General features: G+C 42.7%; 1 protein-coding gene across 6 annotated transcripts in view; it reads left to right on the top strand.

Annotated features, from left to right (window-relative positions):
* Positions 1–25,791, top strand: part of YIPF1 (Yip1 domain family member 1) — a 37,640-nt gene extending 11,849 nt beyond the window's left edge. For 4 of the 6 annotated variants that reach the window (XR_001157020.3, XR_001157023.3, XR_001157022.3 and 1 more), the window contains 6 exons: positions 4,496–4,612; positions 7,979–8,145; positions 8,521–8,703; positions 14,905–15,002; positions 22,811–22,860; positions 25,269–25,791. Coding sequence is in view for 2 of the 6 variants with exons in the window: in XM_012776309.2 (XP_012631763.1) it covers positions 4,496–4,612; positions 7,979–8,145; positions 8,521–8,703; positions 14,905–14,994 (557 nt within the window). In the remaining 4 variants the exon portion in view is untranslated. The remainder of the gene's footprint in view (positions 1–4,495; positions 4,613–7,978; positions 8,146–8,520; positions 8,704–14,904; positions 15,003–22,810; positions 22,861–25,268) is intronic. The other 2 variants (XM_012776309.2, XM_012776310.3) reach the window with 1 other exon arrangement.
* The last annotated feature ends 525 nt before the right edge of the window (positions 25,792–26,316 follow it).

Here is a 26,316-nt window from a genome sequence, read left to right as displayed (position 1 = left end):
GAATGGGTGTTGTGTGTCTCTAGAGTCCAAGCTTCTTCTGGGGGTAGCTGGAGAGGTTACAGAGCCCAGATCTCATAAGCTTTTTATATCAGCCTGAGGAATCTGAATTTTGTCCTTAAGCAGTAGGGCTTCATTGAAGGTTGCAAACAGCAGGGAAAGAGGATAATAGCAAAGGGGACAAGAATGCTAAGTGGTAGGAAAGTTTTCTGCCAAAGGATGATTTATTGAGATTGAGCCAGACAGGGATAGTATGGTAGGCAGGAGTTGATATTTCAGACCACCTGAAAATATTGTTCCTCCAGCTGTTCCTGTGCCAGGGTTGTTAGGCGGCTTAGGGCATGGTGCAGCCAGAGAATGCTAGACAAGTCTTTAAATCAGTGTGAATATTTCCTCATACCAAAGCTTTTTTATTTTGAGGCAGGGTCTTTCTGTTGCCCAGGCTGGAATGCAGTGGTGGGATCATAGCTCACTGCAGCCTCCTGGGCTCCAGGTATCCTCTTGCTGCAGCCTCTCCCCACCCCCAGTAGCTGGGACTATAGGTGCATACCATGATGCCTGCCTAATTTTTTCCATTTTTAGTAGAGGCAAGAGGATTGCTTGAGGTCAGGAGTTACAAGGATTACAAGTGTAAACCACCATGCTGGCCTCCTTTTTTTTTTATTTTAAAGAGATGAGGTCTCACTGTGTTTCCCAGGATGGAGTGCAGTGGCTATTCACAGGTGAGGTCATGGCACACTGCAGCTTTGGACTCTTGGCCTCAAGTGATCCTCCCAACTTAGCCTCCTGAGTAGCTGGGACTGCAGGTGCTCACCACCTGCAGGTTCTAGGCTTTCTTTTGCCCTCAAGATAAATTCCTACCTCAACAGGACCTTCTAAGACCCTTCATGATCTGATCCTGGCCCATCTCTCCAATCTCTGGCTACTCCCAACCTCAAACATCCTTAGCCTCAAATTGTTCTCTCTTCTTGGTTCTCTTCTCATGCTGTTCCCTCCTGGACCACTCTTCAGTCTTCATTTGGCAACTCCTGCTCTTTTTTAGATCCCTGCTTAGACACTACTTTCTCTAGGCTTGGTGCCCTCCCGTGTGCTCCCATGGGCACCCTGTGTTTCCATCTTCAAAACTCTCGAGATTGGATATTTTATTGTCTGTCTCTGCAGTGTGCCTGAGTGCATGAGAGACAGTGACTGTGTCTCTGTTGCACATCACTGTGTCTCCAGCACCTAGCCTGGGGCCAAGAGGTCATGGGTACTTAGTAAATAATTGCTGACAGGATATGATAATCTTGGCTTTCTAGTTATATAGGTATTATAGATTAATATTTTGGCTACTTATGGTCATTTGCTTGGATGATCTCAGCCCATCTATAACACACAGTCAAGTTTTATTCATTCATTCAATAAAGCTTTTCAGTTGTGGGGGTTTGGTGGGGTTTTTGTTTGTTGGTTTGCATCTCTTATGTGGTAGGCACTCAGAATCTATGGTGAGATTTTGTCCTTGGCTACAGCAGAGCTTACAGCAGGTGTCCTCAAACTACGGCCCGTGGGCCACATGAGGGCCACCTAGCACATTTATCCGGCCCTCTGGGTGTTTTTGCCGCCGCTGCCCATCACGCTTAGCAGCCGACTCTTCCTGGGCCCACAGTGCGCATTCTCCAACAGTCTGAGGGACAGTGAACTGGCCCTCTGTTTAAAAAGTTTGAGGACCCCTGGCTTATAGTCTAGTGATTAAACAGGCGATTTGTGGAAAGCTAATATTGGTGACTCTTTGGAGCATCCCGGTTGATGGCTTGTGTTCTCTTTCCCACCTTCAGGGGCCAGTGCTTGGCTTTGAAAAGTACTAATCTATTTCTGCTAGCCAACCCTCCTGGGATAATAAATAATTATCTTAATTTTGTGATATGTAAAGGTACCTTAAATTATCCCAAACTGTATTGTAAAATATTAGTGAAATTGAAATATGAAATTTATAAAAGTACTAAAATATCTCAATTTAAAAATTACATTTGTTCTACATAGTACTTTTTTTAGGTGGGAAGAGACAAGGATAGTGTTCATGAAATCAAACAAATGATGAAAGGGGTTTGCAAAGCGTGGTGCACCCATTCACTCAGTGGAATATTTTATAACCATTAGAAAAGACTAAACTGATTTTTATGAATGGCTATAGTAGAATCTCTAGGCTATAATAAGGTGAAGATAGAAAGGTGCATAGCAGGATATGTATGTATGCTATCATCTGTATAAAATGTGTACATGCACACATATGTGTTCGCTTATATGTGAATAAAATATTTCTGGCAAGATTCACCAGAAACTGGTTACAGTGGTGTTTGTGGAAAACACTCAAACCGTGCTTTTCTTGTGCTCTCACACCAATCTACACAAAATACTTCCATGACCACTGTCGGGGGGGGAGGGGGGTTCCCCACCAATAAGCAGTGGACACCAGCTGGGTATCCTCCAACTGAATTCTGACACTGTCTACCTGGAGATAGCATCAGATCCCACAAGTTGAGGGCTCAGTCCCCAAGATCGCCCCCCTCCTTTTAGGCACCAGTGGTGAGTCTGGGCCTCTGGAACTTCTGAGTGACTGACTTCAAGTTGCGGTTCCCATGACTTCCTCTTTGGGTTCAATTAATTTTTTGGAGCAGCTCTCAGAACTCAGGAAAACACTTAATGTTTTCTGGTCATTACAAAGGATATTACAAAGGATATTGATGAAGAGATGCATAGGGAGAGGTATGGGGGAGCAGGCATGGTGCTTCCATGCCCTCTTGGGGTACATTGCCCTCCAGGAACCATGACTTGTTCAGCTATCCAGAAGCTCTCCGAATCCTATCCTTTTGGGCCTTTTTTTGAAGACATCTTTGGATAGGCATGATTGGCAACCATGTAGAAATGTGATTGGACAAAAAGGGTATGATCTAAATCCAGCAAGGCCTGTCTATTCAGATTCCTGGCCTCTCTGTCAGCATTCCTTCCTCCAGTGTATATGGCAGGACCCTCTCTGGAATGGGGATCTTAGAACTCACAGATTAGAGTCCTGCCTTGGGCAGGTGAAAGGAGGGCAGGAGAAGGTTGGAAAGAGAGATTTTGTTTACTGTAACAAGGGCTATGGGAGCTATAAGCCAGGAACCATGGACAAAAACATATGTATGTATATATATGTATGTGTGTGTGTGTGTGTGTGTGTGTGTGTGTGTATGTGTGTGTGTATAGCTCTGGAAGGGGAAAGGAAGAGCCAGGGCAGAGAGAGGGAGGGAAGCTTGCTGTTCTCAATATTCCCTTTTGTATCTTTGGAACACAACTTGTATGAGTATTGATTTTTCATTAAGAAAGAAAGGAAGGAAGGAAGGAAGGAAGGAAGGAAGGAAGGAAGGAAGGAAGGAAGGAAGGAAGGAAGGAAGGAAGGAAGGAAGGAAGGAAGGAAGGAAGGGAGGGAGGGAAAGAAGGAAGGAAGGAAGGAAGGAAGGAAGGAAGGAAGGAAGGAAGGAAGGAAGGAAGGAAGGAAGGAAGGAAGGAAGGAAAAAGGAAGGGAGGGAGGGAGGGAGGGAGGGAAAGAAAGAAAGGAAAGAAAGGAAGAAAGAAGAGAAGAGAAGAGAAAAGAAAAGAAAGCAAGCCTTAAACACAGTCAAACACAATCATGGGGAACTGGTAGATTAAATTAACTCTGCCCTCAGGTGTTCTGCTTGCTCTGCCTTTTGCATATGCTGCAAAAAGACCTGTCTGATTTAACTTATTTTTCTCTGACATTAACATTTGGCACTTGGATAAGGGAAGTAATCTTTGCTTCATGTATTCTGATAGAAGGTTTAACAAAATGCCTGGTGTTTTTTTTTTTTTTTTGGTGATCTTCCAATAAAAGAAGCTACACATAAATCAGTGTGTTTATTCTCCTAATTGTGGAAGGTGTTTTGGCCTTCGGATTCAAATCCCTGCTCCCCACCCCATATTTAAGGCAACTAATTACTGAGTTGTGTTTTGACCTTTTAAAAAAGAAAATTCCAGGCTGGGACCAGTGGCTCATGCCTGTAATCCTAGCACTCTGGGAGGCCGAGGTGGGTGGATTGCTCGAGGTCAGGAGTTCAAAACCAGCTGAGCAAGAGCGAGACCCCATCTCTACTATAAATAGAAAGAAATTAATTGGCCAACTAATATATATAGAAAAAATTAGCCAGGCATGGTGGCACATGCCTCTAGTCCCAGCCACTCGGGAGACTGAGGCAGGAGGATTGCTGGAGCCCAGGAGTTTGAGGTTGCTGTGAGCTAGGCTGATGCCACGGCACTCACTCTAGCCTGGGCAACAAAGCGAGACACTGTCTTAAAAAAAAAAAAAAAAAGAAAGAAAATTCCCTTTAACAAGTGTTGATTACATCTAAAATTCATTTTCCCTTGCTTACATGAATAGGGAAAGGGAGATAAGAAATAATTCTCTAAGAATCAAAAGGCTTTTGCTTTATTTTCTTGTTTCTGAATTTTCTGGTTTCCTTTGCAGGCCCCTTTTGGATATGTGCCACATTGGTCTTTGCCATAGCAATCAGTGGGAATCTTTCCAACTTCCTAATCCATCTGGGGGAGAAGACGTACCATTATGTGCCCGAATTCCGAAAAGGTTGGTGAATAGCTTGACTCATTTGAGTGCCATCGCTTTGAGCCCTGGGGCCCCATGTCGGGGTGCTGCAGCCCTGCTTTCTGTGTTCGAAGGTTCCAGCATCCAGCACATCTACTGCCTGAGAGATTACCACACATCTATATAAATCCACAGAATCTTCTTTTTTTACTGTGGTAAAATACATGTAACATAAAATTTACCATTTTAACCACTTCGGTATGGCGCTCATCGGCTGCGAAACCTTGCCCACAGCCAGCACTCATAGTCCGCACGGTAGCTTGTGCTGTGCATTGACGACAAATCCGTTTTGCTCTTGTGTGATAAGGAAAGCTGTAAAGCACTGAAAGCTTGTTTTACTTTACAGGCAGCTTTACTTGTAATGTAAATCAGAATAGATAACATATACATATATGTTTTCATTATATTAATTTTAAATGTTCACAATTTTATTTTGATAAATGAAAAATTAGAAAAGTCATATCACAGCTGTCAGCTAAAGTCAATGCTCAGCTGTGAGCCTTCATATCGCGCCTGTCGGCTAAAGTCGCTGTGTGCATTCATCTGTGGCTATCGACTATAGTCAACGCTGGTCCCTAAGTGGTTAAGTGTACAATTCAGTGGCATTAAGTATATTCACAATGTTGTGAATTCACATAATCTTTGGGAAAGGTGTAAGGCCAGGCCCAGTAGCAACTGGAATTTATTCTCAGAAAAATGTACAAAATAAGTGTAAAAGAGTGTACATAAAGGTCTCCATTGTAGCAGTATTTGTATTGTCCAAATATTGGAAACAATGGAGATATTATTATTAATATTTAAGTTGCGATGGCTCAACTAGCTAGCATTGCCTGAAATCATTAATTATGAAGCACTTAGAGCAAGGTGGAAAACTGATAATTTATGCCAAACTGGTGCCTGTTCTGTTAGCAACTTTGTTAAAGAGAAGTCTGCAAATGGTCAAGGCCTGGAAGGGAAAATGCAAAAATGAATGTGTCCTAGTGATGGGCTTATGAATGACATTCTTGTTTCTAAACTTCCTTTCTTGTGTCAGTATTGGGTAGTTAAAATACAAAACAGCTTTTAGGGACTTGCTGATGACAGCCACCCTCAAATGAGGAAGTTTGGCTAGTATGAGATTGACCTGCACCACTTTCTCAGTTCCCTGCCTCCCTCTCTGCCTACTCTCCTGTTGGGAAGCTGTAGGTAGCCTGGGACAAGCACAGGTTCTGGAACCAGACACTGGCTTCAAGTTCCAGCTCCACCACCCACTAGCTTCTACCTTGTTGGGCAAGGGATTTCATCTCTCTTGGCCTCAGGTTCCTCACTGGTAAAGTGGAAATAATAATACTTTTCTGCAAAGTGTAAGTATAATCAAGAAATAAAAAAGAAAATACTTCTATTATATGGCTATAGTAAGAATAAATAGTTGATACATATAAAGAGTTAACCTTTAATAATGGTTTGTACAAAAAAGTTCAATAAATATTATTGCTACATATATACACACACATAAATACGTACACATATATATCTATGTGTGTATGGAGAGATATGTATTTGCCTATGTGTGTGCCAGTATCCAAGTATTCTTCCTTCTTTTCTTTCCCTTACCTTCCATGCCCACTTTCTCTTCTTTCCCTCTCCATCAGGGAGTCGGACCTGGATTCAGTCCCAACTCTATTAAATAACCTTGCTTTGAGTTTAACTCAATACATGTTATTCATGAGATGTAAATGCTGCCTTCAGCTAATTCAGTGGTTAAGGAAATTAGGTAAATGAATATTGCTGTAAATAGTATGTGTTAAGCTCTATATTATCTCTAAAATGAGGATAGGCTGGGTGCCGTGGTTCATGCCTAATAATCCCAGTGCTTTGGGAGGCCATGGCATGAGACCAGCCTGGGCAACATAGCAAGACCCCATCTCTACTAAAAATTAAAAAAATCAGTCAGGCATGGTAGTACTTACCCATAGTCCTAGCTACTTGGGAGATTGCTTGAGCCCAGCAGTTTGAGGTTGTAGTGAGCTATAATTGCACCATTGCACTCCACCCTGGGCAACAGAGTGAGACCCTATCTCTAAATTAAAAAATTTTTTAAATAAAATGAAAATACAGATTATATGAAATAATGTATCTGCATATTAGTTAATAATATAAAAAGCTAACTCTTCATTGAGCATTTATTGTTTATCAGTCACTGTTCTATTTAGAATAGTTCTTGCCTATTTTTATTCATTTAATTCTCTTAATAATCTTATAAGGTAATATAAATTTTTATTCTCATTTTACAGATGAGGTTAAATAACTCACCACCCAGAGTTACTTTGCCTAGGATTAGAACCCATGGAGTTTACATATACAATCTGTGCCCTTGACCATTGTACTACCTTGTCTGTCAGTAAAGCACTGCGTGCCCAGGATGTGATCAGCAAGTGTTAGCTATAGCCATAGTAGTACTTCCCTCTTTTTCCCTTAGTATCCAAGAAAAAGGCAGTATATCAGCAGAATTATATTTGGCTTAATGAAGGAATCCTCAATGTGAAAAAACTACTTTGGGAGCTAAAAACGTTTTGGACAATCACATGTTTTAACCAAAGTCTGGGGATGCTTTCATTCTTGCCAAGATGTGTGTAAGGGAATTACCTGCTGATTTTTATGTAGAAAGGACTGGTACCATGGGCTTAGCCATAACTGCTCCAGAAGAGTAAAAACAAATCAGTGATATACTGAACATTGCTATTCTGAGGAGCCACTCAATAGCATTTCCACCACAGAGGCAGAATTATTTGTTTAAGGAAGAAAGTAAAACTGGAGAATATTTCAAGCAATTCATCAATGAGCTGGAACTTCCTATTTTAGAGACAGAAGGAGTTCTAATTAGCACGCAGAGCAAGTTCATTTGTACCCAGAGCGGTTTAATAAATTTGCTTAGGAAATCAGTGTCAGCTCTTGTTATGCTAGGGAAGAGAACGTGTTCTTCCAAGGGATAGTTGGCTTTTATTTGATGGAAATGCTCAGCAGATTTAAACACTTGCAGTGGAGCCTCTGAAGTATTTCAGTTGCATAATTTAGTTGTTTAATAATATTAGTTGTTATTAAAGGAATTATAAAAACCATATAAAAGACTACTGGTCATCACCACCAAGGCAAGTGCTAAAGATGCATTAGTGCTGTAAACATTTGCAGGGTGCCTACTATGTGTCAGGTACTGTGCCAGGCTCAGGGAATACAGACCAGTAGGACATGATTCCATGGTCCATTGAAGTATATCGACATGTCAGGAAATAACACAGTAAGGTACTGGAAGTGCTCTGATGGTCCATGAAGGCAGGATGGCAATTGAAACCCGTGTCCTGTCATTCTTAGTGTCCATAGCAGCCACCATCATCTATGCCTACGCCTGGCTGGTTCCTCTCGCACTCTGGGGTTTCCTCATGTGGAGAAACAGCAAAGTTATGAACATCGTTTCCTATTCGTTTCTGGAGATTGTGTGCGTCTATGGATACTCACTCTTCATTTATATCCCCACAGCAGTAAGTACCACACTTGGGAGCAGATCCTGAGTGAGGCTCTGATCTTGGTTGAAACTTCAACCGTGAATTTGGCCAAGCATCATTATTTCATGTGCTCCTGGAAAATCCCCTTTGAATTTAGAAGTTCAGCATGAATGGGGCCTGGGGAGCCAAGTGCTCTCACGGGATCCTGAGCCTTCCGTCCTGAAAGCATTTGCCTCAGTCCACGTGCTGGTGTGTTTCTCCAGCCTGTACTGAAAAACTAGAGTTTTACAGTTGGGACCCGGCTGCTGATTGGCTCAGGGGCCTTTGTCAATATATGTGCCTAGAGTGAACAAATGCCTCTCTGAAATGCCTCCAAAGGACCCCTCCCTCCCTTCTTTTCTCTTCTTTCAGATACTGTGGATTATCCCCCAGAAAGCTGTTCGTTGGATTCTAGTCATGATAGCCCTGAGCATCTCAGGATCTGTCTTGGCAATGACGTTTTGGCCAGCTGTTCGTGAGGATAACCGGCGCATCGCCTTGGCCACAATTGTGACAGTTGTGTTGCTTCACATGCTTCTTTCCGTGGGCTGCTTGGTATGGTCTCATTCCTATGGTCTTTTGGTGTGTTTTTTATGCAAATGCTAAAAGACCTCAAACTGTTAGATATAATGGTTCTTTTAAAACTAACTCCATGAAATAAATATAATTTTAAATAGTCTCTTCTAGATGGGAATTGGTAAAGTTATGAGAATTTGATTATAACCTGTGACTGTACTTAATTTCTATTATTTGGTTAAGATTTGGTGTCTGGCCAGAGGAAGTATGGGTGACTGAGTATCTATATACAGTCGTCTCTTGTTGTTTGGGGGAGGGTTGGTTCCAGGAAGGACCCGCCGTGTATACAAAAATCCACAATGCTAAAGTCCCTTCTACAAAAATGGCGTAGTATTTGCATATAACCTACATGCATCTTCCCATATACTTTAAATCTCTTGATTACTTATAATACCTAATACAATGTAAATGCTATATAAATAGTTGTTATACTGTATTTAAAAATTTATATTATTTTTTATTGTTATATTGTTATTTTTTACTTATTTTTTTCTAATACTTTTCATCCCCAGTTGTTTGAATCTGCAGATGTAGAACCTGTAGATACAGAGGGACAACTAGGTTGGGGAGCTTGGATGGGGACAGTTCTGCCTTTGGATGCCTTTGCTGGTTTTCTGCACATACCCAGAAAGATTATTGAAATTTAAAGTTTTATAGATGGACAGCCTGAAAATGAAGTCAAATATGGGAAAGTGGAGTTATTTTTAAGGTGAAACAGATTTGTTTAGGTGTCTTTTTTAGGGAGCATGTGCTTTTGGGTCAGACAAACCTAGATTGAAGAGCAGCTCTGTCACTCATTGGCTATGTGAGCGCTGAATCTTTTTTTTTTTTTTTTTTTTTTTTTTTTTTTTTTTTTTTTGAGACAGAGTCTCACTTTGTTGCCCAGGCTAGAGTGAGTGCCGTGGCGTCAGCCTAGCTCACAGCAACCTCAAACTCCTGGGCTCGAGTGATCCTTCTGCCTCAGCCTCCCGGGTAGCTGGGACTACAGGCATGCGCCACCATGCCCGGCTAATTTTTTTTTATATATATATCAGTTGGCCAATTAATTTCTTTCTATTTATAGTAGAGACGGGGTCTCGCTCTTGCTCAGGCTGGTTTTGAACTCCTGACCTTGAGCAATCCGCCCGCCTCGGCCTCCCAAGAGCTAGGATTACAGGCGTGAGCCATGAGCGCTGAATCTTAATTTCTTTTTTTCTTTTCCTTTCCTTTTTTTTTTTTTTTAAAGACAGAGTCTTGCTTTGTCGCCCAGGCTAGATTGCAGTGGCATCATCATAGCTCACTGCAGCCTCAAACTCCTGGGCTCAAGTGATTCTCCTGCCTCAGCGTCCCAAGTAGCTGGGACCATAGGTGTGGGCCATGATGCCCTGCTAATTTTTCTATTTTTAGTAGAGATGGGGTCCTAGTCTTGCTCAGGCTGGTCTGTAACACCTGACCTCAAGTAATCCTCCCACCTCTGCCTCCCAGAGTGCTAGGATTACAGGTGTGAGCCACTGTGCCCAGCTCTGAATTTTGATTACTTAATCTGTAACATGGGTATAATATTTCCTGCCATGTAAGGTTGTTTTAAAGAGCAAATAAAATATCACACACACACACACACACACACACACACACACACATATAAAGCACTTAACGTAAGACTTGTCCTATAAGTGCCCATAAATTAGATCTCTTTTCTTTGAGTCTAAGGAGACATGGTTTTGTATCTTTTGTACACATTGTGCACAAAATTTGCCATCCATGGCCTTAACAAGCCTTATTGCAGGTTTTGAACAAAATCAGAGCCCAAGAATGTTAAAGTCACTAATAAAGGAAAGGACATGCCCATGGGAAGATGGTTCATAGCTCTTAGAAGGTGTCCACATGATATGTGTCCAGACCTTTCGTCACGTTTTCTTATTGTAGGAGTAAATGTTTCTTTGGCACCATTTGATGTTTAATGTTTTTATACACATAACCATGTCTCATTAAATGCATTAATAAAATCCTGATACTTTATCATTAAACAAAGTCTAATAAAAAGTACCAAGTTGTGAAACACAGACCTAGTTTACATGCACTTTACATATGCCTAAGCTTTTTTTTTTTTTTTTTTTGAGACATAGTCTTGCATTGTTGCCCAGGCTAGAGTAAGTGCCGTGGCGTCCGCCTAGCTCACAGCAACCTCAGACTCCTGGGCTCAAGCAATCCTCCCTCATCAGCCTCCCAAGTAGCTGGGACTACAGGCATGTGCCACCATGCCTGGCTAATTTTTTCTATATATATTAGTTGACCAATTAATTTCTTTCTATTTATAATAGAGACGGGATCTCACTCTTGCTCAGGCTGGTTTTGAATTCTTGACCTCTAGCAATCTGCCTGCCTCAGCCTTCCAGAGTGCTAGGATTATAGGTGTGAGCCACCACACCTGGCCATGCCTAAGCTTTTAACCCTTGAGACAGGCCTGTTGGTTTGACTTGTGACAAGAATGACACTATTAATTTCTGGCACTTGGAATCTCTAAGTTGACCCCTTGAAATGCTGCTATGACCCTTCTGGGACCTTTCTATCTGCTGAAGAACATCCTTTCATTGTATCAACTCTACTGTAGCACCTCTCATTGGTGTCCTCCCATCTCTCTTCTGAAGTTTTCCCATTATACACCTGGCTGAGAAGTCAGTAAAGAGGAGGAGGCAGGAAGAAGGCATTGTCTTTCTTAGTTCTGTGAGGAATAGACAGGAGCAGGGAAGACTGGACAGTGAAGCAGGAGGTGTTGTTAAGAATCCATTTCATTTGGTACCCATGGCAGGATCTTTTACCTCCCATGCTTTTGGGGTAAATGGCACTGAAGCCAGGATTTACCTGGTCATCTTGCTGCTCAGGAACTTTCTAAAAGAGAGCACAGTGATGAAGTATAGAGAGCCTTGGACTGGTAGGTGCTTTAGCATTGGGAACCTTGGCAAGTGACTTGCTTCTCAGAACCTTGATTTCCTCATCTGTCAAAGGGGTTCATGTTTTCGCTGGCTTTTGTGTGGTTCAGTGAGATGGCTGTGAAAGCCCTCCATATACTGTGAAGGGTTTTTCAGACATAAAGAAGTCATGAAAGGAGCCCTGTGCCACCAGACATCAGACTCTCCCAGGGCCAGTCTGCTGCTTATTCTTCTGTAGTGCTCCAGTAAGAGTGGTCTGAGGTCATATAACTAGTACGTGGACCAAGTCCCCCACTCTGACAACAGTGCCCTTTCATTGATGCCTCTCACAGCATCTTCCTATCTCTATCCATTACACACCTGGTTGAGAAATTGGTGGAGAGGAGGAGGCAGGAGAAAAGACATTGCCCTGTTCAGTTCTGTAAGGGACTCAGAGGAGCAAGGCGTATTGCACTGTGGGGCAGGGAGATCACTGTGGTGTGGAGGACCTCTTCTTGGAGGAGAAGGCAGTTTTCTTCTTCTGGAGGAAGGGAACCATCCCATAGTCAGGTGTTTAGCCAGGGCCAACTGTGTCAGGATTTTATTCTCTATGCTGGAGATGTGCAGTGCAGGAAGGCTGACTCAAAAGTTAGAAGACTTGGGTTTCAGTCCCAGCTACCCCACTGCTTGCTCTGGTTATTTCCCTTCTCTGGACTCCACCTCCTCACTTAGAAAAAGGAGCTGATTGTGCGCATCATAATGACATCTTTACTGTTGTTGTAAGGATTGAATGATATTTGCAGCATGAAAAATAGGACAAGTCATACAAACAGAAGACATTATTATTGTTGGAAGAGCAGAGAGAGGAATTGGCAGGGGAGTTATTTGAGCTGAGGGGCACCTGCTGAACCAGACAGCCTGGCTTTCTTGCTCTCCCCTGGGGCACACACATTGGTGTTTTTGCCTCAGAGCAGTGAAGCATATGACAACCCCACACCTGCCGAGGGCCCCTCGGTGATTGCACATGTAAATGATTGCCAAGTTTGTACTGGAGCACACCTGGCAGGGATGACTAAGGAAGTACCCAGAGGGTGTGTCCTTGGTTGGTATGTTTATAGATGTACAAGCCTATGTTTGCGGTGGTGACTGCTGATTTTAAAGGGAACTGTGCCTTATTCCAACTCACAGAGAGCCTGCTGATTCAGCTCTGAGGCCTCCCCAGTGCCTAGGTCTGGACTGAGCGTAGACTAGGTGCCAAATTGCAGATGTGTTGGAGAATAGAATAGCGAGCGTAGCCTGTGGAGGCAGATAAGACTGGATTGAAATCTTAGCTAAGACACACAGTTGTGAGCCTAGGGAAAATCTCCATCCCTTTGAGCCTCAGCTTTCTCATCTTTAAAATGGGGATGAAATTACAGTGTTTTTGAGTAGACGAATGATCCAATATGTTCCTGGTGTACAGTAGGTACTCCCCAAATGATAGTTGTGGTTGTTAGTAAGCATTTGTGGAACTAATGAATTATGGAATTAAAGCTTGCTCAGGGAATAATCCTTAGCATCTTTTCCAATCCCTACATTTTACAGATAAGAAAACTGAGGCCCACATGGGTAGAGTGACTTGTCTAAAGTCACAGTGCGAGTTAGCAGCAGAGCTAGGTTTAGAACCCGGGCCTCTTGGCTCTTATGAGGGTTTCCTCCATAGCCTGGAAGAAAGGCGTTGTTCCTGCATCCTTGTGGATTGTGTCTCAGTACACCTGAGAGATATCTGGGGGAATCCAGCACTGGCAGTGTGGCCCCTGTCCCCACCTGAAGTTAGATGCTATTCTTTCCCTGCCCCAGAAAACAGCTGCTGGAAGTGGGCCTGGAGTGAAAGACTTTCAATGCAATAGAATTGCTCTGGGAATGTAGCAATTGTAGCTAGATGAAGGGAGTCTGCAGAAAAAGGTGTCATCTGGAAACTTTTTAAAAAGGACTGTTGAAGAGTTATACACATTATACACATTATAGCAATGTTGGGGAAAGCTCTAGTGTGTCCTGTTGGTGCCCCCTTCTGGCTGATAGAGAGCAGAGCTGGTGTAAAATGGGTCTTGGTGGCTTTTTTTTTTTTTTTTTTGACAGGGCCTTGCTTTGTTGCCCAGGCTGGAATGTAGTGGCATGACCATAGCCCACTGTGATCTCCAATTACTGGGCTCAAGCCATCCTCCTGCCTCAGCCTCCCAAGTAGCTAGGACTACAGGCTTGAGCCACCATGCCCGGCTAATTTTTTAAAAAAAATTTATAGAGATGGGGTCTTGCTATGTTGCTCAGGCTGGTCTTAAACTCCTGGCCTCAAATGATCCTCCTGCCTTGGCCTCCAAAAGTACTGGGATTATAGGCATGAGCCACTGTGCCCAGAGACGTGGTGGCTTTTTAACTTTTTACCTTCCTAAGTCACTGACACCAAGGGGGCATCATGAGCATTCATGGGTCCTTGATGTAGTAACAGATTCACCTTTCCTTTGAACAACCAGTGTTCAATGCTAGTGTAATTAGTATTTTCCTGGGCTAAAGTTAGGATTCTGTGGCTTTGAGATAGGTAGAGAGATCTTCCCTGATGTCTTCCTTCTTCCACCTCTGTCTGATTTTTACAGTTAGCTTGTAGATGGTGAGTGGAAGCACTTACCAAACCTTTCATTTCCTAGCTGAGGAATTAGGAGGTACAGCATGCTTAGCACTTCTTTTCAAGGCTTTTGCAGAGAGCCAACTAACTGGTTTAGCAGCAATCTAATGTAGTCCAGTTCATTAAGTATTGATCGTTTACATACTGTGCCAGGCCCTGTGCAGGGTGCGGGGGACACAAAGATTAAGAAGGATAGTCTTTGCCCTGGAGGAAGGACTGTATAATGTAGTGATTAGGAGCTTGAGCTTTGGAGTCAGGCTGACCTTGCTTTGAGTCCTGGCCTCACAACTCATTAGCCATGTACACCTGTCAAATGACAGTCTCTCTGAGCCTCAGTTTTTTCATCTGTCTAATGAGGATAGTCATAACCACCTCACAGAGTTGTTATTAAGTCATGTAATATAGGAAGTGCTAAATAAATGAATGGTAGCTAAATTTAAAAAGGTACTCACAGTTGAGTAAGTGAGACAAATATAAACAGAGACAATTGTAGTTCAGTGTGATGACAAATACGGTAGGGGGAATGTTGGGACCATGAGAACCCAGACATACTATACTGTTAGCATGGTGTCTAGAAGAACATTCATCTGTACCATTGTTTTTTAACTCCCTCATGGGTCTCTTTTCCTGCAGGCATACTTTTTTGATGCACCAGAGATGGACCATCTCTCAACAACTACAGCTACTCCAAACCAAACAGTTGCAGCAGCTAAGTCCAGCTAATGAGCAAAGTAAGAGATTGGGTTTTATCTTATTGCTGTGTGGTACAGTAAAAAGTGGGCAGGTGCATCAGTTCTGTTACTGTGAGCATCAAGAACAGAGAGGGCCAGAACCTTTTATCTTTCCACACAATTTAATTTGTGTATGTGCATGTGCATGTCTATGTGTTCCTCTTGTTGAAGGCTTAGTTTGAAATTCACATGATGTTGGCTTTGTACAAATGGGGAACATGAGTTCTTAGATTCTTCTGTAAGAGGAGCTCCTGCCGTTAGTCCCAGCAAAGGGGCTTCTCTTTGCCTCCCTGAATCCTTTCCAGCAGCATGGTATGGGTTTGTTCCATTTATTAACAGTCCTGTTGGGTTTTTTTCTAGTGTCTCTGTGACTCTCATGCTGGCCTCAGACCCTGAATATAACCCCTTTTGAATTACTCATGAGGTTTTTCAAAGCTTACAAATTCTCATGCCTCATTTGTTCTCAGGGCCTCTTTGATGGTCCCATTGTCAGTGGTTAGCTCAATGGGTTAGAGTACAGGAGAAAGACCAAAACTCATGGCTCAGTCCTTGTCCTCCTGTTCCAACTCCTTTGTATACTGAAGCTGCAGCCATGCTGAGCATCTTGCATTTCCTTTGTACTTTCTGTTCCAGTTGTCTGAAATGTTCCTTCCTTTCCAACAGTCATCTCTTACCTGATGATCCCCTTACACTTTGTATATTACATCATGTATCATGGTGCTTAAAACACTAATTGTTGACTATGTGTCCATCCGCCTATCTGTCTGTTTGTTCAGTCATTTATTTATTCACTTGTCCTCTGTGTACTAGAGTCTCTCCCCAGTTAGACTCATCTCCATAAGAACAGGGAATGGTGTTACTCTATATCTTCATTGCCAACCACATAACCTTACACTGGGTGCTCAGTAAATGTTTATGGGATGAATGAATGGAGCCACACTCTGCACATGATTCTACTGTGGGCCAAGAACCTTTACTCCTTTACCCTACAAAGAATGTCCTTTCTGCCCCAAGCTGCTGCCTCCTAGAGCAACAGGGTATGTACAAAAACCAGTAGCTTTAGAGTCAAATAGAATTAAAATTGAATCCCAGCCCTGCCATATACTACCGATGTGCTCTTGCTAGTAAGACCAGAGGTTTACTCTCTTTGCTCCTCAGCTAACTTATCTATAAAGTAAGGATGATGCTACCGATGTTATAAGACTGTGGTGAAGATTGGCGATAATGTTTATAAAAGCTCCTGGCACATAGTTAAGGTACTAAGTAACAAAATCAAAACTGCTGCCCCTCTGTATTGAAATTTGATGGTTACCACTGACTTTAACTTGACTCTTTATTTCCTTTTTGTAAAACAAGTGGGGATTTTCTCTCTTGGTTGAGGAATTCAGGTTGTAGGCCCTGCAAGTTGACAAGATGTTATTGGGTTAAAGGTACCTCCAGTGACCTTTTTGGTTAGATAATTACCCTGGCCAATGGGATTACTAGGGAACTATTATACTATAAAATGTCACAGTCCATCACCTTCTGTTCTTCCCCTCTTCTCCTGAGTATGAGATGTTAGAATCAACAAAGGTCACAGCCCTTGGAGATAGCTTGGGCTTCCCTCCCCATTTTACATTAAGGAAGCTGAGGCTAAGACAGGACAGTACCTTGCCCAAGGCCACCCCAGAATTCTGTGGCAAACTGACACATGTGTATCACATTCCATTTTACAAAACACTTTCTAGGTCATTCTCTCATTGGCCACTCTACCAGCCCTATTGATCCCATCGCATAGATGAGGAGGCTGAACTTGTAAGTCTGAATTAACTAAGAGCATCTACCTTTTAGAGGCAGAACAGAGACTCAAACTTAGGGCTTGTGAGCCAATTTTTGAGGTTTTCCACTTTCCCATTTTTTAGATGTGTTCTTTTTACCACTAAAACTTGTAGGGTCCCATTGCTGCCTCTGGGGTGTATTTTTTTTATTTTTTTATTTTTTTTGAGACCTCCTTTGCTAGTTTAGAGATCTTTAGTTCAGAAATCTCCATACTTCTTTGATTGCATGTCCTATCAGTTAAGAGTTTTGAGTACTATATTATCTATTGCTGCCCAACATTATTACCACAATATACATTCTCACAGTTTCTGTGGATCAGGAATCTGAACATATCTTAGCTTGTTCCTCTACTTCAGGTTCCCGCACAAGGCTATGCCTAAAGCATTGGCTGGGGCTGGAGTCTCATCTGAAACTAGACTTGGAGAAGATCTGCTTCCCAACTCACACAGTTGTTGGCAGGATTCAGTTATTTGTGGCTTGTTAGAACGAGGACCTCCTTGCTGACTGTCAGCTGGAGGCCTTCCTTCATTCCTTGCCACATGGGCCTCTTCAAATGATGGCTTACTTCATCAAAGCCGTAAAGGGAAAGAGAGTCAGTAGAGTCTGTTATTGAGATGGAAGTTATAGTCCTATATAATGTGAACATGAAAGTGAAATTCATCTCCTTTGCCATATTCTATTGATTAGAAGCATATCACAGGTCCTGCCCCACTCTGGAGAAAGGGATTACACAAAGGCATGAATACCTGGAGGCAGGGATCATTTTAGAGTCACTGTCACAAGCACAAACCAGTGATGTGTATATTTGAAGTATTTGCATATACTTTTGTCAATCCATATGGTACCTCTTAGAAGTTAATTCCTTTTTTTTTGAGACAGAGTCTCACTTTGTTGCCCAGGCTAGAGTGAGTGCCATGGCATCAGCCTAGCTCACAGCAACCTCAAACTCCTGGGCTCAAGCAATCCTGCTGCCTCAGCCTCCTGAGTAGCTGGGACTACAGGCATGCGCCACCATGTCCAGCTAATTTTTTTTTTTTTTGGAGACAGAGTCTCGCTTTGTTGCCCAGGCTAGAGTGAGTGCCATGGCGTCAGCCTAGCTCACAGCAACCTCAAACTCCTGGGCTCGAGTGATCCTTCTGCCTCAGCCTCCCCGGGTAGCTGGGACTACAGGCATGCGCCACCATGCCCGGCTAATTTTTTCTATATATATCAGTTGGCCAATTAATTTCTTTCTATTTATAGTAGAGACGGGGTCTCGCTCTTGCTCAGGCTGGTTTTGAACTCCTGACCTTGAGCAATCCGCCCGCCTCGGCCTCCCAAGAGCTAGGATTACAGGCGTGAGCCACAGCGCCCGGCCTAATTTTTTATATATATTTTTTTAGTTGTCCAGCCAATTCTTTTCCTTTTTTTTTTTTTAGTAGAGACGGGATGTCACTCTTGCTCAAAGTGGTCTCAAACCCCTGAGCGCAAACGATCTGCCCACCTCAGCCTCCCAGAGTGCTAGGATTATAGGTGTGAGCCACCACGCTCAGCCACTTCCTTATGTTTTGATGAAATATAAGTAGATGTTCTAATACTTTCCTTTTACTACCTCTGTGAGTTGTTTAGGGAACCTGGTCACTTATAATGAGCACTTGGTGGCTTGTTTACATTACAGTTTCATTGACTACACAGTTGTTCAGCTGCTCCTGCAGATGGATACCACTGACTGCTGGCAGTGAAGCCCCAGGGTAGGGGGTCTCTTCCTTAGACTGAAGTCCATGGGGAAGGGACAGTCTTATTTGACGTGGACCCCCAGTGCCTAGCCAACTGCCCACCTGGCATGACAGAGAAAGTGCCCAGTTAATGTTGGGTGGGTAGATGTGACCCTTGGTAAGAATAAGGCAAAAGGTGGGATGTGGCCTTTTACCAGAGATGCCGGGGCTCACTGAGCCTTAGGTCATCATTTACTCTCTCACTCACACATTGATGAAGGCTCCTGTGTGGGCCAGGCATTGGGGACCTAGAAAATCATACCTAGTCTCTGCCTCAAGGAGCTTCAATCTGATGGAGAAATAGCTAAAGATATAATGGCCATGTTGTGTGAGAAGTGCCTCAGCCAGTTTTTCTACTGAGCACCATGGGGTCACCAAAGGGGGTGACTCAGTTGGCCTGGAGAGATGCTTCACAGAGAGGGTCTTGGTGGAACTGGGTTCTGGAGGTTGAGCAGCAGTCAGTTAGCCGTTCTGAAAAAGAAGTCTGCTTCCCATGGCTTTTGGGAAGGTGAAGACCTGGGCTGTTCAGTGGGACATGATGACACGATGTGGGCTCACATCACTGAGAATGAGAAAATCCAAGCCCAGCTGGAGAGGGACAGAGGTAAAGAACACAATGGTGACAGTTATCTGGGTTTCCTTTTTGGCCCAGAATACCCGGTATCACTGTGGCAAGGGGCCCTCTTGCCCTGCTCCGGAGCTAGGCCTGCAGTTTCTTCCTTACGTTTTGGTTGTAAAGGCCTTCAGAGAGTCAGAGCAGCGTCTGAGAAGAGCCTGTCCCTCAGGGCACTGGAAAACCTCACATCCTGGTTTACACAGATTTCACACCTCTGGGCTTTGCCCAGGTCTGTAAACTTGGGTGTTAGTGCCTCCATTTGGGTGTCAGGTCTCCAAATGCGACAGGGATGAACAGCTTCTTTGCAGCCTCCCTGGCAGAAGCATCAATTGCTTTGCCCATACAGGGGCTGCCTAGAGCCCTGGGCGCTACAGATTTATGAGCTGGCCGTGCCTTCTCCTGTGATCTCTAGACTCCCAGCTTTCACTGAAAAAGAATGGGTTCTAATCTCACTGGTAACCTTCCCATATAAATCTGTGCATTGGAAGGCTTAGCCTAGAATGTGTGTTCCTGGGAGAACATTAACCCCTGCTCTCTTTGGAACCTCAGGATCATAGGGGAGCTTCCAGTTACAGCCATGTGTCGTTTAACGATGAGGGATACATTCTGAGAAATGTGTCAATAGGTGATGACATCATTGTGTAACATCATAGAGTCTGACCTAGACACACCTAGGCTATATGGTAGCCTATTGCTCCTAGGCTACAAACCTGTACAGCATGTTACTGTACTGAATACTGTAGGCAGTTGTAACACAATGGTGAGCATTTGTGTATCTGAACATATCTAAACATAGAAAAGATGCAGTAAAAACGCAATATGATCTTATGGAACCACCATCTATATGTGGTCTGTCACTGCCAGAAATGTCCTTATGTGGCATATGACTGTGCTTATAATCAGGATGCCACCCCTATGTCAGTTATTGAAATAGTATAAAGAATATCTGGCTTCCTTCCTTCTTCATTAACTTATCAGCTGAGGGCCAGTGCCGTTTCTCCTCTGACCCTGGTAAAACCTGGAAACTGTATCTGGGGAGCCCTGCTTTGGCTTGAGGGATGGAGTATCTCTGAAGGACCACATCTAGATTGGTGCTACCTTCCCAGGGGCGGTGACAAGTGGTTCTGCCCACTGGAGGGTGGCCAGCAGATAATTATACTGCAGTGTGATAGGAGCTTTAATAAGAGATGAACAAAGGGTTTCTGGAGAGTCCTGTGTAATTGAAACCCTCCTGATTTGATACTCAGGGTTTGTATGCAATTATCCTTTCGCTCGCTCTTGTCGAGAGTATTCATTTCATAAGCCAGAGGTACAAACCTTTTTACTAGGTTTATTCACATCAATTCTTTTATTTTGAAGTCAGCTTTAACTCAGTGCTATAATCCCTGTAACATGGCATCTAAGCCCCACGATTTCACACCATACCCAACACTTTTTCTACCAGCCCCTATTCCTGTCTATACCGTGTCTAAAATATCCCTGCCCAGAGAATCCATTTTCAGTTCCTAGGCTGTTTCCTTCTCAGTTTTCTTCTTTGTTCCCTTTCAAATTATTTCACAAATATCGTAACTTTTTTTTCAGCTTATTTGAATCAGATCCAAATACAGCCCACTTATTACAATTGGTTGATACAGATTTTAAATGTCTTAAAACCCATAGATTCCTACTCCATCTTCCCCTCTCTCTTTCTTTCCCCTTGCCCTTTGTCAGATAATCATTTATCTTTTAGTTTCTCACTTGCTGATTATGTCTCCATGATGTCATTTAACATGTTGCTCTGTTCCCTGTTTTATGTGAACTGGTTTGCATCTAAAGCCTTGATCAGATTCATGTTTGTCTTGGCAAGTCTACCTGATATGTGCTGTTAAATTCCTCAGTGCCCAAAACTCATAATATCTAATTATCTCTCTCTTTTTGATGTTAGTGGCCATTAATATGCAATGCCTAAATCTGTTCATTCATTAGGGGTTTCAAAATGGTGATATTTTGGCCGGGCGTGGTGGCTCATGCCTGTAATCCTAGCACTCTGAGAGGCCGAAGCGGGAGGATTGCTCGAGATCAGGAGTTTGAAACCAGCCTGAGCAAGAGTGAGATCCTGTCTCTATTATAAATAGAAAGAAATTAATTGGCCAACTAATTATATATATATATATATTAGCCAGGCATGGTGGCACATGCCTGTAGTCCCAGCTACTCAGGAGGCTGAGACAGGAGGATTGCTTGAGCCCAGGAGATTGAGGTTGCTGTGAGCTAGGCTGACACCATGGCACTCACTCTAGCCTGGGCAACATAGTGAAATTCTGTCTCAAAAAAAAAAAAAAAAAGGTGATATTTCAATTCTGTCTTTGTTTATTAACTAGAATACTTCTTTAATAAAAAAACTCCATCTACTATTTGGTTTGGTTATCTAGTAGGATAGTTAGTATAAGAAAGGCAAGAGAAATGATTTAAAGAAAACCTGTTTTCAAATAGTTGGTTCATCAGCACTTTTCAACAATAACCCATTAGTTTCAGTCCATTGCCCATATTATCTTTGAGATGGGCTCAAATTTTCCCATCTTTGGCCATTGGGAGCCTCTTCAAGTTGGCTTTTGAGCCCTGCTGATATGACCCTATGAGCCCCAGATAGTCATCTTGCTATCTGTTCTGACAAAATCTTCCAGGCTCATTTTGAACATTTCCTGTCACAGATGCAGACTGAGCCATTTCTCTAAGGAGTCCTGGTTCTTTCAGTGGGGAAACAGTATTTCAAGATCAGATGCTGTTTGTACCCCATAATACGCTGAAATAAAAAAATAAAATTAAAAAAAATTAAAAAAAATAAAAGATCAGATTTTGGATTCTAGTGATGCTCATTGGAACTGGTTTGGTCATTGTTTTCACACTTTTACAGTGTTCAGAGCCAGGAAATATGTTTGTTTTCTTATTTGTTTATTTACTCTGTAAAGAAGATACATCGTGAGGCCAAGCACAGTGGCTCACACCTGTATTCCTAGCACTTTGGGAGGCTGAGGTGGGAGGATGTCTTGAAGACAGTAGTCAGAGACTAGCCTGGGCAACATAGTGAAGATCCCATCTCTACAAAAAATTTAAAAATTAACCATGTATGGTGGCTCACACCTATAGTCTCTGCTACTCAGGAGCCTGAGGCAGGAAAATCATTTGAACTCAGGAGTTTGAGTTTACAGTGAGCTGTGATTGTACCACTGCACCCTAGCCTGGGCGACAAAGTGAAACCCTGTCTCTAAGAAAAAATAAATAAATAAATAAATAAATAAATAAATAAATAAATAAATAAATAAATAAGATATATTGTGAGTTCATTCTGATACTTCAAATTTAGTATTATAAAGTTTTTACTAAATTATTTTATCCTCTGTGTCTCCTTTGTCCCATACTGAGGATATTCTCTATGACACCAATAATGATAGAATTGGAATATCAAATAAGTACTTGTTTTATCCACTATTATATACTCATAATAATCTAATACTAACAGGTATCAGCACTAGCACTAATTACTGGAAATATTACTTTAAAATCTTTTAAGAATTTTTTTTTTAAGTTCTAGAGTGCTCTTCCTTGCTTTTCTACTTGGCAATTTCCTATTTATTTTTCAGGACCCACCCAGGCACCCTCTCCTTGGTGAAGTTTTTCTTGACTTTTCCAGGTAATAGTACTTACTTTCTTCTCTGTGTTCTTCTACAGCTCTTCGTATCTTCTGACAATTTTCTTATTTACTGTAACTTCATAGACTGGGAGTTCCTTGACGGCAGAGCTTTATTTACCAGTGTAGCCCCAGACCCAGCAGACCCTCAGAGAAAGCTTGATTCTGAACAAGTGAGGGTAGATATGTGTATCACATAGCATTCACACTTTCCTGGCTTTATTTGCCAACTTACTTGGGAAGTCTTGTTCATTCATTGAAGTTCTACTCTTGCTAGGTGCTGAGACTACTGAGGTGAGCAATGGAGATAGGTGCTTACCTTCTAAGCTTCTATACCCCAATTTTATGTTTCAAGCATCACATAGACTAGAAGGCCTTTTTAAATTAAAGAGAGAATCACAATTATGAGAACTTCTGATTGGAACACCCCAGATCAGGCAGTGGTAGCACTGGCCAGGTTTGGGTGTAGGGCTAGGGCAAGGAAAAAAGCAGGGAATGCCTATGTCGTAGTGCGGCTGCCTAAGGTAGGGAGCTAAAAGTGGCCAGGAGTCAGGTCTTAGGCTGAGAAGAATTAAAGGCAATCTTGGAGAGGTGAGGAAGTCCTGGCTGATGGTGCTGTTATGGACCAAATTTGGCCAGAAGGGCAGTATCATCTTGCTTTCCACCCTCTGGCCTAAGTGCCAGGAATTCCCAGCCTCTTTGCTATAGGCCACAGGCCACCCATTAGAACTTTGCAGCAAGAGAAGGGAATTTTCTGTCTTCAGATTCTCCCCTAGTTTTGATGTTAATTTGGAACAGACAGCTGAAATGACAAGAGAAAAACAGAGTATATATTAATGAAAATAAAACTTTTAGTGCTGGCCCTGTGGGCTCATTTGTCCCTACCTCTATAATAGCATTTCAGAAACCCGAGCTGATGTTTACTAGAAGGCTGATTAGGCTTTAGGTTCTTTCACTCCAGCAAATCACAACTTCCATCTTTCTCCAGCCATATTTCACAGGTATTTTTTTGGCAATATTTCCCTTTTCTTGAGCCAGTGGACCCTAGGCAGATAGCCCTTGACTCAACCTCACCTCCGTGGTGTGGCGAAACACTGATACCTGAATGTGGCACTGCCCCCCATGAGGGCTCCAAGGAAGCCTGGCTCCTTCTTTCTCTTAAGTGGAAGGCCATGCCTGAGGAGCCCTCCTCCACCATGTTCCTTAGTCTTCCCTATATTTAATCCCATCTCTAACTCCTCTTTCTAAGTTCCCATCTCTTGCAAATCCTCAATGAGGTGTTGCCTCAAATTCATTATATCCAAAGCTAAACTCATCCCCTCCTACAACCAGATCCCCTTATGTTTTCCTGTCTCAGTGAATGGCACCACCATCCACACTGCCCCTGCCTGCACACTAGGTTAGATCCTTTATTATATCTTCTCACAGTAACTTAGGGTTGCAATTAAATATATAACGTTTTATGTATTGTTTGCCCTGTTGTTTCCCTTGGTAGACTATAAGTTTCTTGAGAGTTGGGACCATGTCTGTCTTGTTCATCATTATACCCAGTGCCTGGCACATGAGTCTTCAATAAACATCTGTTGGATTAATTAAGAAATCCACGCAGTCACCCCAGCTAGAAACCTCAACATCAATGTAGATTCTCCCCTCCCACCTTCCATATCTTATTGGTCAGCAAGACTTACCTCTACTACCTCAGAAATATTCCTCAACTCTGTCCTATCAATACCATACCCAGTGTTCAGGACCCAGTCATTTCATGTATGAACCATGGTAATAGCCTTTTCTTTTCCTCCTTCTAATCCATCCTATATGCAGCCACAGGAGTCTTTGAAAATTTATAAATCTGATCATGCCTTTGACTTTGTCACTCTCCTACTTAAAAACCTCTTTTTTTGGGCTCCTTGTTGTCTAAAAGACAAAATCCAAACTCCCTGTCCTGCTGTGATTCACCCCTAATCTGTTTGTCCTGCCTCATTTCCTGCCATTGTTCCCTATATAACCTTATGTTTCAGCTATCACAAATAGCTTTCCAGTTCCCAAATCTTTTTAAGGCCCTCCATATCCACTCTGTCTTTCCTCTTGTAGCACCTAACACAGTACTGTCACAGAGAAGACAACAAGAGAAGAATGAGTGAAGGTAACTTAAGGGTCTGGTTCAGAGATAGTCACTGGGTTTGCAAGGAAATAGAGGAAAACTTTTTAAAATGTCATCTTTCCTCCAACAATAATCTCCACATTGAGCACAGAACTCAGGCTCAATGCTCAAGATTTTGGGAAATGGTGACAGCAGACTGATCTGGTGTTGAAGTTACATCTCTAAACATAATTAAATCCCCTTTTCTACAACGTTGTTCCCTTCTGTCAGGGGGATCTTTATCCTGATGGTTTCTCTTTTTGTTTTTCAGTTCTCTGTTATGTTTTCTGGAGTATAGTTCTTTTGGACATGGCATCCACTGCAGGAGCGCAGAATGACCAGGGCCAGCAGGGGAACTGATGGAGTGGCACAGGCCCCAGTGTCTGAATGGTACCACACTGAAGCCTAATCACCTGTTTGACAAACAGAAATTAAATGTTGGTCCGCACGTGTGTCTTCAGCTCTTCTTTTTCACCTTTGGATCATCGTTGCGAAATACACTGATTTGGAGTGAAATGCTAGGGAATGGGTTAGGCATGCTCAGTGCCCTCCCGTTGCCTCCCAGTCATATGACATGCTCCACTGTAGGCACCTGGCTACCTTCCACCTGAAACAGACCCATCCTAACTTCTGATGTCCTTTCTCTGAATTCTGTACGGATTCCCTTACGTGATCCTCCTCCCTCCTCCATCCTAAAGTAGCCAAACAGTAGAAACTTTGGTTGGGATTAATTATCTTTGCTAACTTGGTACTGCAATTGAGCCTAATGGTGGCAAAATAAATACCTCACATAATGTCTGTGTGTCTGTATTTTGTGACTTTGACCTCAGGTTTTTGCTTGATGTTTTGTCTTTAGTGTGCTGGAGGCTGCTGGGAATCTTATGTAATGTGCTGCTGCTGTGACGTGTGGGTTAAAATGGACATCTGGATTTTTCCTCTTGTTAGAACATTGGGTTGAAAGAACATGTTCATTTACAACCCAATTTGACACACAGATTTTAGAAAATTCTGTTAGGCTCTTTGAGTGCCTCTTAAAGGGAGAATGACTTCCCAGCTAGAGTACATTAAAGAAAGAAACCAGGCTGGGCGCGGTGGCTCACGCCTGTAATCCTAGCACTCTGGGAGGCCAAGGCGGGTGGATTGCTGGAGGTCAGGAGTTCGAAACCAGCCTGAGCAAGAGCGAGACCCCCGTCTCTACTATAAAATAGAAAGAAATTAATTGGTCAACTAATATATATAGAAAAAAATTAGCCGGGCATGGTGGCACATGCCTATAGTCCCAGCTACTTGGGAGGCTGAGGCAGGAGGATCTCTTGAGC

Source organism: Microcebus murinus, chromosome 2 (genome assembly GCF_040939455.1).
Source record: "Microcebus murinus isolate Inina chromosome 2, M.murinus_Inina_mat1.0, whole genome shotgun sequence".
In the NCBI taxonomy this organism is placed as follows: domain Eukaryota; kingdom Metazoa; phylum Chordata; class Mammalia; order Primates; family Cheirogaleidae; genus Microcebus; species Microcebus murinus.
Note: the sequence above shows the minus strand (reverse complement) of the source record. Positions and strands in the feature narration are given on the sequence as shown.